We start from the raw sequence: 15,325 nt of genomic DNA, 5'->3' as shown, positions 1-15,325 counted from the left end.
TGGCCGAGGGCCCTTCCTCTGCTCCCCAGCTGTGCTCCGGGCTCTGCATCCACTTCCCCTGGCAGGGAAACCGTGACTCTGCCTGGAAGGAATTTTCCTGTCGTTTCCCCTCCCTGCAGCTTAACCCCTCCCCAGCTGGCCACCAGCCACACCAGTGCTCCTGGAGGTCAAGGAGCCAGGCAACCTGCTGAGTGCTCTTTTCTGCTGGCTCTCCTCCTTCTCCTCCTCCTGCCAGGACAGGCAGCGAAGGGTGCAGGTGAGCGATGTGTGGGCCATGTCCTGGGGCTGGGACTCGGGGTCTGGCAGCACTGGGATGGTTGCAGGGGAAAGCTCTGGCTTGCCCCAGGGCAAGGTGCTGGTATCCCACTCTGTGCCAGGCCGGGGGCTCGGTGGGCCGGGGGGTCGGCTGCCGTGGGTCATGTCTTTGGTCCCGCACCGCAGCACCCCAGTGCCGGTGGGAGATGTGTCCAGCCACAGGTGCTTCCTCCACGGCTCCGGTAGCGGCTTCTTGCCCTGTCCCGCGTCTGGCCGGCGCCTCAGCCCCGCGGCTCTGCGGGAGGCTGGAGACCGGGGACCGTGCTATCCCCTCTGCCGCCCCCGAGTGTTCCCTCTCCTCGAGCCTGCCATGGGGTGGTTCACCAAGGATGCGCTGGGCTGAACCCCTGTGCCCCTATTTCCCCGCCCGTGGGGCTGCAGCCCTGACCTCGGTGGCGGTGGGTCGTGCGGGAGCTGTGAGAGCCCGGCGCTGGCAGCGACCTGGCGTCGTGCCCGGAGGGGCTGCGTGGGGTTACCGGACCCCTCCCACACCCCAGAGCGAGCGGAGGGCCCGCAGGGTGTGCAGGGCAGGGCCTGCCCGGAGTCTCAGCGCTCCCTCTCCGAGCTACCTGCGTGGTCCAGAGATGGGAGATGGGGCTGGATCCTGGGGATGACTCCCGCGGGTCCCGGCCCCAAGCCCACTGCCCGCCCCAGTCGGGCTGTGCTGTGACACTCAGGGGTGCCGGGCTTTGCTGAGCTCAGCCGGGGTTTGCCTGCCACAGCATGTTCCCAAATCCAGGCCTCCTCCCCAGCACCTGAGAGTGCTGCACCCCGAGCACAGCGCCGTGACTGCCCGCAGGGAGCATTGCTGAACCCCCGCTGCCAGGGCAGGGGGTGCCAGCTGTGGCTGGGGTACAGGGGCTGGGCTGGGGAGATGAGCGGGGGTACCCGAGCACGGACACAGTTCCTGGGGTGCCGGGGTGCTGCAGGGGCTGTGAGGAGGGGGCACAGCCCGGCTCGGTGACTGCCGGGTGATGGTTTGTCCCCTTCTAGCCACTCCCGTGCTGACTGTCCTGGCCAGGGCTGGTGTGAGGGAGGGGACCCCCAGCAGGACCCCGGCGAGCTCCGGGCTGTAGGGGTTGGCTGGCTGGGGCTGGTTCAACGCAGCAGGGGCACGGGACGAGCACACCCGGCTAACGCCTCCGGGCTGGGGCGGTGGGGGTCCCACAGCCCCGGGAGTCCCGAGGGTGGTCCCGGGAGTCTCGCAGCCCCGGGGGTCGCTTTCTGCTCGGGGCGGAGGCACCTGCTCCCCACTCAGAGCTGCCTCCTCAGCCTGTTCCAGTGCGGGGGGAGCCCAAGCCCATGTCTGCCCCGAGCCGTGCCCCCGCCTCGCCGGCCAGCAGCCACGGGGCTAAGGGGACGGGAGCTCGGTGTTCCTGCCCTGGAGCTCTGGAGGAAACTCTCCTCCTCCCGGAGCTGAAAGCACGGAGCTGAGACGGACAGAGCCGTGTGCAGGCAGGGGGACCGGAGGGGTGCAGGCAGGGTGCAGGAAGCGGGGCAGGGCAGGCAGGACCCCGTTGCTCCTCGCTGCCCACGGCTGAGCGCGGGAAGGTGAGTGCGGGTTCTGCCGCGGGAAGGGGGTGGGGACAGACCCCGAGCCGAGGGTCCGGGGGTTGGGTTGGAGCGGGCCGAGTCAGGGAAGGGGCTGTGGAGGTGCATAGGGGCCGGCGGGGGCTGTGGGGTGTGGGGTGAGCAGTGGGATTCACATATATGGAGGTTATGGAGCCCGTATTCAATGGGGAAGGTTGGGGGGTCTGCGGGGGTGCATGAAGGTGTGGGGGACTCTGGGGGGTGTCAGGCTTTGGGGCATGTGGGGCCAAATCTCAAGGGACCCATGTGCCCGTGTGGGTGATGCCCAACATCTGTGCCATGTATGGGACATGGGACACGTGTGTGTGCTGCTGTGGACTCCATGGAGGGGGCTTCTGGGGGGGTAGGATCCTGTAGGCAGTGGGGGAGTGGGTGTGGATGCCGTGGGGCAGTGCAGAAGCCTGAGGAGGGGTCTGGCTGTAGTTAACAGGGATCAGCGTTGGGGTGAGCGGAGCTGGGTGCCTGAGTGCCATGCCTGAGGGGCTGTGGGGAGGGCCATCGTGCCCATCAGTGCAGGATGGAGGGTGTGCAGGGTACCTGGCACACTCCCAGCCAGCTGTAGCCCCTGGTCCTGGGGGCCTGTCCCCAAATCTGTAGCCTTTGACCAAAGCCAGGGCAGGGATCGGGTTGAGCAAACCAGCGGTGGCCACTGGGCCAGGGGATGGCCTGGCTGTGCCAACCAGGGGATGCCAGGGATGATGCAGCATCTAGAGTGATTTGTGCCAGGCACAGTGATCCCCATGGATGCGGCTGGGTGCTGTCAGGGACAGGGCAGGGCTCCCTGAGGACACCCCTTGCCTTGTCCCAGTTTGCCCTTTGCCTCAGCTGTGGCTCCTGGCAGCACCTGCCCATGTCTCCCTATCGCCTGGATCTTGGGAACAGGAGTTGCTGTTCCCACTGTGTGACAGGATGTGTCACCTCCCCACCCTGCCCTGAGTGGGGACCTTGCACGTGCCCACTGGGGCTGGGCTCACCAGGATGGAATTTGACCCCAGTGCCACCAGATTCATGACCCTGGACTTTGAGAGGGCTGTGGGCAGGGTGGGCTCCTCCCGGGCTCCCTGTGTGCTGCCAGACCTCTGCGCTGACCCCCACGCCCCCCACTTTCTCTGGTGGGGGGGCAGCCTGTCAGCTGTGCCCCTTGCTGGTAGGGGGTCATCTGGGACTCCCCAACAGCAGTTTGCACCCTGTCACTCGAGAGCAAACGGGGTGACACTGAGCCCGTGTCTGGGCTCGACTGATGGTGACACCCACTGTGCCCTGCATCACGGTGGGGATGTGGCCACGGGCTGTGACCACCCTCTCTGTGCTCCTATTGCAGAGCCAGGCAAGTGCTAGGGGGGCACCCTGAGGGTCCTGGCCTGCAGCTCACTCTTACGGTGTGACCCCCCTCCGCTGGCTCTGCTCCTGCTTGCAGCGGTGCTGGGTGTTGGTGCTCCTGCCAGGCCGGGGGGTGGGCAGGTGGAAAGATCATGCCAGGGGCTGCCGCCGCCCTGAGCTCCGTGGCCATTTAATCCTTCACCCATTAACTTGGACTAATAAACCTTGTGGGAGCAAGAGGCTAAAAGCCGCACCCGTGCCAGTGTTGCCTCCACCAGCTCTGCTCCCACTGCCCACCATGGCAGCCGGCTTCTTCATCAGCAAGAGTGTGGGCATTGTGGCCATCGTGCTGGGCCTGGGGGCCGTGGCCACCATCATCGCGCTCTCGGTGGTGTATGCCCAGGAGAAGAACAAGGGGACGTCGCATCCAGACACCACCAGCACGGCCGGCCCTGGCACCACCACCACCACTGCTGCCCCCAACAACCCCTGGAACCGGTGGAGGCTGCCAGCCACGCTGAAGCCAGAGATCTATGAGGTGTCCCTGCAGCCCTTCCTGACGCCCGATGCCAACAACATGTACATCTTCAAGGGCAACAGCAGTGTGGTCTTTGTCTGTGTGGAAGCCACCAACCTCATCCTCATCCACAGCAACAAGCTGAACTACACCATGCAGGGCTCCTTCCACGCCATGCTGCAGGCGGAGGGCGGCGGCACAGCCCCCTCCATCTCCCGCACCTGGTTGGAGACCCTCACCCAGTACCTGGTGGTGGAGCTCACTGCTCCCCTGCAGCAGGGCCAGAGGTACCGGCTGTCCAGCAGCTTCACTGGGGAGCTGGCCGACGACCTGGCTGGCTTCTACCGCAGCGAGTACACTGACGAGTCGGGCACCAAGTAGGTGGAGGGCAGGGGACAGCGTGAAGGGCACAGGGCTGGCCCGGGGTGGCAGTGGGAAGGGGAATGGGGGGCACAGGGTGGGGGGACACAGGGTGGGAGGGCACGGGCTGGCTTTGGGGCTCCTCTCATCCCCATGCTGCCCCAGCAGGGATGGGAGCAGGGGAACTGGGGGGTGTAGCTTCTGCAGGGCCCCCTGGGACTGACAGGGTTGGCTTGCAGGCATGTGGTGGCCACCACACAGATGCAGGCGACCGACGCGCGCAAAGCCTTCCCCTGCTTCGATGAGCCAGCCATGAAAGCCAACTTCACAGTGACACTGATCCACCCCTCCAACTACACGGCCATTTCCAACATGCCCGTCAAGAGTGAGTGGGGTGGTGGGATCCCGGAGGGGGGCTGGGGGCCTGGCAGGGCTGCAGGGTGACCCTCTGCTTCCTGCAGGCAGCCGGCAGGAGATGATGGGCGAGCAGAGCTGGAATGTCACAGAGTTTGAAACCACTCCCAGGATGTCCACATACCTGCTGGCCTTCATTGTCAGCCAGTTCAGCTACGTGACGACCACATCGGGGAATGTAACGGTAGGCTGGGGTGTGGGGCACCCCCTTCCCACCTGGGCTGAGCCCAGGCTGCTGCTGAGCCCTGCATCTCTCTTCTCCAGATTAGCATCTGGGGCCGCCCCGAAGCCATTGACGAGGGCCAGGGCAACTATGCGCTCAACGTCACCGGCCGCATCCTCAACTTCTTTGAAGGACATTACAACACGCCGTACCCGCTCCCAAAGTCTGGTGGGTCCTGCGGGGCATCTGGGGCACTGGGTCGAGGTGCCTGCGGCGGGGGTGGCAGATGGCACCTCGTCAGCGAGGCAGTGATGGGACCCCTTTGTCCCCAGACCAGGTCGGCCTCCCCGACTTCAATGCAGGCGCAATGGAGAACTGGGGGCTGGTGACCTACCGGGAGAACTCGCTGCTCTTCGACGACAGGTACTCCTCCATCAGCAACAAGGAGCGTGTGGTGACCGTCATCGCCCACGAGCTGGCACACCAGGTACCCACTGTGACCCCTGCCCACCCCCTCCCCACCCCCAGGGCTGATGGCTGGTGGCTGATGGGGTGTTGTGCCCCCCACAGTGGTTTGGGAACCTGGTGACGCTGCAGTGGTGGAACGACCTGTGGCTGAACGAGGGCTTCGCCTCGTACGTGGAGTACCTGGGCGCTGACTGGGCCGAACGCTCCTGGAGCATCGTGAGTGCTGGGGACAGCGGGCAGGGCGTGGGCAGGGGGAGCAGGCACCTCGGGGGCTGCCCTGGTGCATGGGGGTGCACGCAGGGCTGAGGCGGGTCACTCCCCTGCAGAAAGACCTGATGGTGCTGAATGAGGTGCATGAGGTGATGGCGACAGACGCCCTGGCCACCTCCCACCCGCTCTCCTCCCAGGAGGATGAGATCAACACCCCGGCCCAGATCAGCGAGGTCTTTGACAGCATTGCCTACAGCAAGGTGGGAACGGAGGCACCCTGGGGTGGGGGGTGGGCTGCGGGGTGTCCCTGGGGTCTCTGACCAGCCGTCCCTGCAGGGAGCGTCAGTGTTGCGTATGCTCTCGGACTTCCTCACCGAGGACGTCTTCAAGGAGGGGCTGCAGGTGAGACACTGCTGGTGCCAGGGGGCAGCAAGCCCAGTGCAGGGTGGGCATCCCATGGTAGGGGCCTCCCTGGGTACTCTGGGGGTGTCCCACACCCCAGACCTGCCCCTGCCCACCCATCTCTCCTGGTGCTTTCCCACAGTCCTACCTCCACACCTTCGCCTACAACAACACCGTCTACACTGACCTCTGGGTCCATCTGCAAGAGGTAGGAGGGGGCTGGTGTTCCAGCTGCTCCCCCAGACCAAGCTCTGGGGGGCTGCCTGGTGGGACAGGGTCCCCTGTGCTGGGTGAGGGGTGCAGCGCTGGCTGAGCCCTGTGGCCCTGTGCCCCTGGCCCTGGTGACCAGCAGTGTTGCCGTCCCCTCAGGCTGTGGAGAACAACAGGGTCCCACTGCCTGACACCATCAGCAACATCATGGACCGCTGGACGCTGCAGATGGGCTTCCCTGTGGTAACTGCCAACACCCTGGACGGCACCATCAGCCAGACCCACTTCCTGCTGGACCCCAATTCCCAGGTGGACAGACCCTCCGTCTTCAAGTGAGTGGAACAGGGTCCAGCAGCAGGGGAGCTGGGACGGGGGGGTCATGGGGTATGGGCCAGTCCCATCACCTTTCTGTCCCTGGCACAGCTACACCTGGATCGTCCCCATCACCTGGATGACACGTAGTGGCACTGTGAATGACAGGTACTGGCTGACCAAAGCCACAGGTACGGTGTGTCCTGGCTGTGAATGGTGGTTTTGCTGCCAATTTCCCTGCTCTGGCACAGTTTGGGGTCCCTTGGGGGGTACCTCAACCACCTGGGTGGTGGGGGCTGAGCTTTCCCCCCCAGCGGGTGGGGTCAGTTCCAGCAGAGCCTGCTGTCCCCTTCCAGACACCAACAACACGTTCAAGGTTGACAGTCCCAACTGGCTCCTGCTGAACCTCAATGTCAGTGGATACTTCCGTGTCAACTACAACCAGGAGAACTGGGACCAGCTCCTCAACCAGCTCAGCACTGACCACACGGTATGCAGGGTGGTCGGGGCTGCAGCGTGGGACCCCACCCCACATCCCCCATGCACCCCGCACCCCGCTCCGGGCTGCCCTGAGATGCTGCCTTTGTCCTCTTCCAGGTCTTCCCTGTGATCAACCGTGCCCAGATCATTGATGACGCCTTTAACCTGGCCAGGTGAGCTCTGCTGGGTGCTCTGAGTGCCACAAGGGCGAGGGGCCAGGTGGGGTGGGCACCCTGAGGTGGGCAGTGGTGGTGGGGCCGGGGAGCTGACGCTGCCCTCACCCCGACAGAGCCAAGTACGTCAACGTGACCTTGGCCCTGAGCACGACACGGTTCCTGAGCCAGGAGACAGAGTACATGCCCTGGCAGGCAGCGCTCAGCAACCTCCAGTACTTCCAGCTGATGTTCGACCGCAGCGAGGTCTTTGGGGCCATGACGGTGAGCGGTGCCACCCCACATGCTAGGGGTGAGGGGCCAGGGCTGCCCCTGCAGGGGAGTGGGGGCTGCTGCCAGTGCCACCGGGTGCTGACCTGCTCCTGCCCCCTAGAAATACATGCAGAAGCAGGTGACTCCTCTCTTCAACCACTTCAAGACCATCACCAGCAACTGGACCACAATCCCCAGTGACCTGATGGACCAGTGAGTGCTGTGGCCCCGGGGCTGGGCTGGATCCCCAGAGTCTCCCCGACTACACTGGGGAGAGGGCACGGCCCCGCCCGCAGCTGTGCCGGCCAGTGGGTGCCCCATGCTGGACTCCAGCCTCATGGCCCCTCTCTCCCCAGGTACAATGAGATCAATGCCATCAGCACCGCCTGTACGTACGGCATCACCGAGTGCCAGGAGTTGGCCACCCAGTACTTGAGCCAGTGGCAGCAAAACATCAGCAACAACCCGTGAGTGCCCAGGGAGCCCCGGCACTGTGTGTGTGGCTGGGCTGGGCTCGGCAGGGGGCCCTGGCACTGACGGCTCTTACTCCAACAGAGTTCCCCCGAACCTGCGCTCGGCCATCTACTGCAGCATGGTGGCCACGGGCGGGGAGGACGCGTGGGATTTCCTCTGGGCAAGGTTCAAGGAGGCCGTCGTCGTGTCCGAGGCTGACAAGCTCCGCACAGCCCTCGCCTGCAGCCCCCACTCCTGGATCCTCAACCGGTGGGTGCAGGGTCCACTGGACATCATGGGGGTGCCCCCACCAGCCCCTCACCCCACATCATGCCTGCTGCCCCTGCCAGCCCCTCACCCAGCGTTGTGTCCTCCCAGGTACTTGGAGTACACCGTTGACCCCACAAAGATCAGGAAGCAGGATGCCACCTCCACCATCAACAGCATTGCCAGCAACGTGGTAGGGCAGCCCCTGGCCTGGGACTTCATCCGTGGCAACTGGAGGACTCTCTTCAGCCAGTGAGAACTGCAGGGGGCTGGGGGCATCCCTGTCTGCCCACACCCACTGTTCCTTCCTTTGTCCCCTCCGCTGTGGCTCAGCGGGACCCCCAACTCAGCACCCCTCTGCTTTCCCAGGTATGGGGGTGGCTCCTTCTCCTTCTCCCGCCTGATTTTATCTGTGACCCGGCGTTTTTCCTCCGAGTTTGAGCTGCAACAGGTGAGGCTGGACCCTGATGGGGGGACCCTGGGCATGGGGACCCCAGCCCCAGCAGAGAGGGGGATTCCTGCCCCTCATGTGCCCAGGGCTGCAGGCAGCTTCTGTCCCCACCATGGGGCTGCTGGAAGGCTGCTGGGGTGGTGCTGGGGGCTCCCAAGGGATTTTGAAGTGCTCCTGGAGGCTGTTGGGTGCTGGAGGCTGGTGGAGTGCTCCTGGAGGCTGCTGAGGTGGTGCTGGGGGCCTCCCAAGGGCTGTCAGGATGCTACTGGGGCTCTCAGGATGATGTTGAGTAATGTTGGGGGCTCCTGGGGTGGTGCTGGGTGCTGTCAGGCTGCTCCTAGGGGCTGTTGGGGTTCTACCAGGGAGCTGCTGAGAGCTGCTGGGGTGGTGCTGGGGTACTCACAGGGGTTGTCAGGGGCTATTGGGGTACTCCTGGTGGGGTGGTGTTGGGGTGGTGCTGGGGGCTGCCAGGGGCTGCCAGGGTCTGCCAGGGGCTGCCAGGCCTGCCCCCACCCTGCTCCAGCCCCGTCTCTGCCTGGCAGCTGGAGCAGTTCAAGGAAGACAACCAGGACATCGGGTTCGGGTCGGGGACGCGGGCGCTGGAGCAGGCGCTGGAACGGACCCGCACCAACATCGACTGGGTGAAGGAGAACCGGGAGACAGTGCTGAACTGGTTCGAGGGCGAGATCAGATAACGGTGCCTGCCCTCCCCCTGCCACCCGGACAGACCCTCACCCACTCCCACCTCCGTTCATCATGGCCCTGAGCCCCCTGCGCCCCAGTCCCCCACTGCCAGTGGGGGGCCTGACACCTGGTTAATGTGCAGCAGGGTCATGGGGGACTCAGGGTGGGAGGGATGTTGTGCTGGTGCAGCCATGGGAGTGTGTAAATAAAAGGCTTGTCCAGTTTCCTGGACTGGGTGCTGGGGGGCTGCGCTGCAGGGACTTCGAGGGGCTGGGCAGGAAGTGCCAGGGACCCTGCGGCAGACACGGGGCCATAAGCCCCCCGGGCCATTAGGAGCCTGGTGCTAAGTGGCTCTGGGGGCTTCACTGACGCCAGCCCCTGGGCCCCCCGTCTGACGGTTGTGTGTGAGCTCTCCTGCTGGGCCCCGCTCGGGGGGCTGCATGCCCACTCCCCCCGGCTGGCGCCGGGACCCCTCTGCCTGTCCCCTGCTCTGGGCAGGTGCTGTGGGGTCGGGGCAGGGAGCAGCGGGGTGGCTGTGACAGTCAGGAGGGACTATCCCCTGTGGGCTACCCTGGACCCCAAAGGGTCGGAGCTGTCTTTGGGCACAGGGAAGGGACAGGACCCCTGGGGAGCTGGGAGCTCAGTGGGGCTGGAGACACCCTGGGTGGTGGGTCCCTCTGCTGCTCCAGCCCTGGAAGACATCCAGACTGGGGGTGGCCTGGGAGGGGACACTGAGCCCCCAGCCCAGGGGAGCACCTGGCTGTGTCTGGGGGGTACCAGGCTGAGGGGTGCCCCCAACCCTGCCCATGCTGGGGTGCAGGCAGTGGGTCCAGCAGTAACGGGTGGGATGCAGTGGTGTATGGCAGCTTTAATGAGGACCTTGGTGTCTGTCCTGTCCCGCACAGCTCCGTGGCATGGCTGTGCCACCAACCCATGGCCAAGCCACTGTCCCATTTCCATGCCTCCGTCCCAGTGTGGTCACTGCCCTGGGGTACAGGGTCATCTGTGCTGTGCTGGGGTGCAGTTGGGCAGGAGAAGGGCTGTGGGGGGGGCTAGGGAAATGAGCCTGTCCAGGGCCGAGGGGCTGCTGAGCTGTGTGGGAAGAGCTGTGTGAGGTGCATGGCTGTGGGATACCCCGTGCCCCCTGCCTCGCACTCCATGAGGACTGTCCCCCACCCCAACCCGGGGCTGTGGTAGCAGCGGCTGGGCTGGGGAGGGGCTGTGGGTACCTGGTGGTGTGCAGGCAGCTGGGAGCCAGGTGCAGGGGTCCTGGGGTGCCCCGTGTCCATCAGTCCTGTCCTGTGAAGCTCCAAACAGCAGGAGGAAGCCATCCTGGTCTCCATGGCTGTGGCATGTTGCTGGTGATGCTCCTGGGGGATCACTGCTCCAAGGCTGCACAGCAGTGATGACCAGGACACTGTGATGGAGCTGAGTGTCCTCTGCAACTCTAGGCAGCAGAGATGTAGGGTGACAATCCCCAGGTCTCTAACTCTGTATCCGGACCCCCAAACACCTCTGGGGGAGTCCCCGCAGCAGAGCCAAAGGGGGCGACCCCCAGGGCTCCGTCCCCATGTTGGGGGATGAAGCATCACGGGGGTCCGTGTCCTGGCAGCACCCCAGGCCCCGGGGGCAGAGGGGGCAGTGTCGGGGGGCCAGCGCCCCCCGGCTGATTCCCAGCAGGGTGGAGAGGTGGGTGATGTAGTGGGTGGTGAGGTGCAGGGTCTCGATCTTGGTGAGGGTCTGCCCGGCGGGCGCCAGCGCGGGCGGCAGGTACTGCCCGTACCCCCGGCCTTATTTGGGTCGGGGGTAGGGGCGATGCCTCTGCGCCCACAGGGAGGTGTCGAACCCCCCACCCCCCGCGCCACCCCCCGCGCCGGGCGGGCTGCGGCGGGAGCCTGGGAATGCCGGGCCCATTTGCAGAAGTGTCAGATCTGACTCCTTTGGTCCTTAATTGGCGCTGCCGGCGCTGGGAAGTGTGTGTGGACCCATTCACACGCCCGTGAGAGATGCTAACGTGCCGCCAGCCCCGCACCGCACTGCACCGCATCATTGCACCGCGTAACCCGCACCGTGTCACCCCGCCGGCCACAGCGGGTACCCGGGACTTGACCTTCCAGGGCCGGGACCCCAAGCCACCAGCCCTAGCACCCAGCGGGGTCCCCACAGCTCCCTGCCCTCTGCCCAGCTCCCAGTCCCGGGTCCGGGGGTACTGGATGGGCTCTGACTTAGACGGAGGGCCCGAAGGGACAGGGGGTGTGAGGAGTGCAGGGTGTTTGGGCAGAGGGGCCGAGGTGCTCGCTTCTCAGAGACATCCCTGCTCTGCCATTCTGCTTCTGTCTCCCCAGTCCCATGGGATGCAGCCCCAGACGTCTCCAGAGAAGCTGAGGCGCCTGGGGACCCACAGGGCTGTGCCCCCTGCTTGGAGCTGGGGGTCCCTGTGCTGCTCCAGGTCGGGGTCCCTGAGCTAGTGGGGGGTGCCAAGCTCTTGAGGGTGCTGGGAGCAGTGCCCACCCCCCCCCGTGCAGGTGGGCTGGGTGGAGGGGACTGTTTGCTCGGTGCTTTGCAGCACTGACCCCTGTGCCGGGCACGGCCCTGGGCACTGTCAGTGCCAGGTGTCTCCATCCCAGGTGGAGGGACAAGCATGGCCACCCGGAGCCACACAAGTGTCTGACCCGGGAGGTGTTGGAGCCGGGATGGCGGGTCCCAGGTGGGCAGTGACATGTCCTGGGAGGGTCCCAGAAGGGCCGGGTATCCCTCAGCAGGGCGGCTGGAGGCCCCTGGAGGTGCAGTCCAAGCTGGGCACTGGCCGAGCTCAGTCCCGGTGCCCTCGCCAAGTTACCCCAATAGCCCTGTGCGCCTCTCCATTGATACGGACTGGAGAGATGTGGAGACCCCACCTGCCCCACGGGGCAAGGGGCTGCGGAGTGTCCCTCGGGGGCTCTGACCCCGCGGCCGACGCTGCCCCCGCCCAGCCGCGCTCCAGCACTTGTCCAAACAGGGAGGTGGGAAACGGCTGCGGCGGGTGCAGAACTCATTATCTGGGAGCTCATCAGCTAATGAGACCCAGGAGGGGGCCGGGGGGGCGCGGGGGAAAGTGAGGCCGGGTAGCGGGAAGGGGCCGTGCCAAGGCTGCACCGTGGGGTGCAGAGCTCCTCCAGAGCCCCTTCCACGCTCCAGGGTCAGGCTGCTCCGGACCCCCGCTGCGCCTCCACCCCGGGACGGGTGTTGGATGGGGTCGGCACGGGCTGTCTCACACCGCATTGGGGAAGCGCTGGGCACTCCTCAGCCATGTCCCCCCGGTTTGGGGGGGTGGGTGTCTCCTGCCCCCGCCGAACCCCCGAGCTGTGCACATCGGGTCTGGGGGTCCTGTGCCCCTAGCTGTACCGTCAGGCAGTGCACACCCGCTCTGGGGTCCGGTGCCGTGCCGGTGTTCCCTCGCCCCCTGATGGATTTTCCGTCCCTCGATGGGGCCGTTTCCCGGGAAACCTTCGCACCCGCCGGCCGCGACACCTGTGGGGCCTGGGAACGCGGCGGGGGGGCCCCTCCCAGCCCCGACCCCGGCCCTCGGCCCTCGCCGCCCGTGGGGGTTCCCCTGCCACTGCCAGGACGGGGCAGCCCCGCGGGGTCCTGGCTCATGGGGGCCGTGAAGGACCAGGACCCCCAACGCGGGTGCAGAGGAGTCCCACAAAGCCACGGGGACAGCAGGGATGCCCGGCTGGGGTCATGCTGTGGGGGGACATAGGGACACCCCACTGCAGAGCCACTGCAAACCCCATTGCAGTCCCAGCAGAGCCCCACAGCAGAGCCCCAGAACACCCCACTGCACCCCCACTGCAGATCCTGCTGCCACCCCACTGCAGCCTCTCCCAGCAGACCCACTGACACCCTGCTGCAGCCCCGCTGTGGCCCTCGTGCAGAACCACACTGCAGGACCCGCGTGGGTCCCAGCCCCATCCCCAGCCCAGCGCCGGGGGTGCTGGGTGCCAAGGGTGGGCAGCACCGAGCAGCCTCACACCTCTGGGGTGAAATTTGTCACCCCGCTTTCACAACCGCGTCCCTCGGCCCCCTGGCCCCCCCAGCCCCCCGGCCTTTGAAGTGCTGCAGCCACGAAGGTGCCACTTCACACCTCCGGCCCGGCATAAAGCCGGGGCAGCCGGGAGCCACCGGCACACAGCTCCCGGAGCCACCCGCCATGGCCCACTCCGCAGCGCCCGGCCACACGCTGCCCGCTACGGCCCCACTGCAGGACTGGGGCTGCCGCGGACCCCCGGACACCCTGGGCTACAGCAGTAGCTCGCCCGCAGCATCGCCCGACTCCTGCGGCCTCGCGTCCCCCGCCGCCGGCCGGGGACCCTGCCGTGGGCACGCCGCCCCCCGCCCGCGGGGCAGGAAGGGGGCTCGGGGCGGCGGAGGGCCGGGGGCCCCGCGGCAGAGCGCCAGCGAGCGGGAGAAGCTGCGGATGCGGCGGCTGGCGCAGGCCCTGCTGAGGCTGCGGCACTACCTGCCGCCCGCGCTGGCGCCCGCCGGGCAGACCCTCACCAAGATCGAGACCCTGCGCCTCGCCACCCGCTACATCGCCCACCTCTCCACCCTGCTGGGACTTGGTCGGGGGGCGCCGGCCCCCCGACACTGCCCCCTCTGCCCCCGAGGCCTGGGGTGCTGCCAGGACACGGACCCCCGTGATGCTTCATCCCCGGGCACTGTGGGCTGGGGGTCACCTCCCATGGCAGGCCCCCCGCCGGAGCTGCACGGGGCTCCCGGCACGGGGACGGAGCCCTGGGGGTCGCCCCCATTTGGCTCTGCTGTGGGGACTCCCCCAGAGGTGTTTGGGGGTCTGGATACAGGATTAGAGACCTGGGGGTCACCCCCCTATATCCCTATGACGGGGACCCTCCCAGAGGTGTTTGAGGGTCCCAGCATAGGGATGGAGACCTGGGGGTCTCCTCCCTACACCCCAGCAACAGGGACTTCCCCAGAGGTGCTCGGGGTCTCTTACATCGCGATGGATACCTGGGGGTCGCCCCCCTACATCCCTGCAGTGGAGACCTCCCTGGAGTTTCACGGAGCTGTTGCCTCCATCGAGTCCCCCTGGCTGACCCCTCCCCACCGCGCAGGGGCTGGGGCCCCCCCAGATCTACCTGGTGATCCACTCCTGGACTCAGGGCTGGTGCTGCCGGAGTTCATGGGCGCAGGGACAGTCACCCAGGTATGTGCTGGCAGGGGTTGGGGTGACTCTGGGAATGGGGCTGGTATGTGGCAGAGATGGATACCCCTTGGGGTGGCCTTAGATTCTTCTTGGTGTGAGGCAGTGCAGGAGCTGGTTTTGGGGTAACAACAGCCTTGTCCGGAGTAGGGAACAGAGAGGTGACTCCTGCTCTCTGTGGTGGGTTAAGTGGGCCCCCAGCCTGCCCCATCCTTCCTGGTGCCTCCCTCCCTTACGCTTGTGGGGTCCCATCAGTCGAGACAGACCAGAGGTTGTGGTCCTACTCGTCCCTGGCAGGGAGGCCTTCCAGGGGGTGGGCTGTCACCCCTACACCTCTAGCCCTGCCTGGACCCCTGCCCAGCCGTTCACCCTCTCCCCATCTGCTCCCCAGGACCTCTCTGCAGACCTGCTCTCGCTACTGGAGGCTCTGCTCCCACCACAGCCCCGACACTGACCTGGACGCACCCTGAGGGTGGAGCACCTGCTGCCCCACAATGCCCATCCAGACACTGGCAGCTTGGAGGACGTGTGACCTCTCGGACAGCTGCGGGGACGAGCTGCCCGCACTGGAGCCGGAGCTGTGCTGGACACACTGGGCAGCCACGGCTGGATGTGAATAAATCTTTGTGCCCTACCCGTGTGTGTCCGTGTGGATGTTCCCTGGAGCTGGGCATGGGATGGGGTTTGGTGTGCCCAGGGATGCCGTGTACCCAGGGTGCCCTCGTTGGGCTGCAGGGCTGGCGGCTGTGGGGCAGCCAGGCACCATCTGGGAGAGCAATTGGGGGGGGTATCGAGGCAGACCCACCCTGCCCTGGGGTCTGACCCCTGGCCAGGGAGGGGTGAGGGTCCCCAACACCCTCTAGATCCAGCCCTCTCACCTGGTGGTTCTTGGCCTGTGGGAGCCCTCCCACAGAGTAAAATGGGGAGATTTGGGGTCCAGCTTGGTGTGGGGGAATGTGGGGGGCTGCAACAGGGCCCCTCTGTCCCCAGCCCCTTGATGGCTACCCGAGGTCTGGGGTCCCCATTAGCAGGAGGGTGGTGGGACCTGGCAGCTGGGTGCTAATGTGTCGGGGGGGGGCCT

General features: G+C 66.3%; 2 protein-coding genes across 2 annotated transcripts; both read left to right on the top strand.

Moving 5' to 3' along the window:
- The first annotated feature begins 3,452 nt into the window (after window positions 1-3,452).
- On the top strand, window positions 3,453-9,265 carry ANPEP (alanyl aminopeptidase, membrane). Its single transcript, XM_051796660.1, has 20 exons — window positions 3,453-4,119; window positions 4,342-4,487; window positions 4,564-4,700; window positions 4,781-4,907; window positions 5,012-5,166; window positions 5,250-5,363; window positions 5,474-5,617; window positions 5,694-5,759; window positions 5,902-5,967; window positions 6,129-6,301; window positions 6,393-6,472; window positions 6,638-6,771; window positions 6,879-6,934; window positions 7,051-7,198; window positions 7,308-7,399; window positions 7,543-7,653; window positions 7,742-7,909; window positions 8,018-8,158; window positions 8,276-8,357; window positions 8,900-9,265. Exons 1-20 carry the CDS (start codon window positions 3,524-3,526, stop codon window positions 9,050-9,052), a joined length of 2,889 nt encoding a protein of 962 aa, XP_051652620.1. The 5' UTR covers window positions 3,453-3,523; the 3' UTR covers window positions 9,053-9,265.
- A 3,968-nt stretch (window positions 9,266-13,233) lies between these two features.
- LOC127475336 (mesoderm posterior protein 1-like) lies at window positions 13,234-14,698 on the top strand. The gene is made up of 2 exons (XM_051797066.1): window positions 13,234-14,247; window positions 14,636-14,698. The coding sequence occupies exons 1-2, from the start codon at window positions 13,234-13,236 to the stop codon at window positions 14,696-14,698; spliced, it is 1,077 nt and encodes a 358-aa protein (XP_051653026.1).
- Window positions 14,699-15,325: the final 627 nt, after the last annotated feature.

Source organism: Manacus candei, unplaced genomic scaffold (assembly GCF_025592945.1).
Source record: "Manacus candei isolate 608988 ecotype Guabito, Panama unplaced genomic scaffold, ASM2559294v1 h1tg000046l, whole genome shotgun sequence".
Lineage (NCBI taxonomy): Eukaryota > Metazoa > Chordata > Aves > Passeriformes > Pipridae > Manacus > Manacus candei.
The sequence above is the reverse complement of the archived record's forward strand: the minus strand, read 5'-3'. Positions and strand labels throughout refer to the sequence as shown.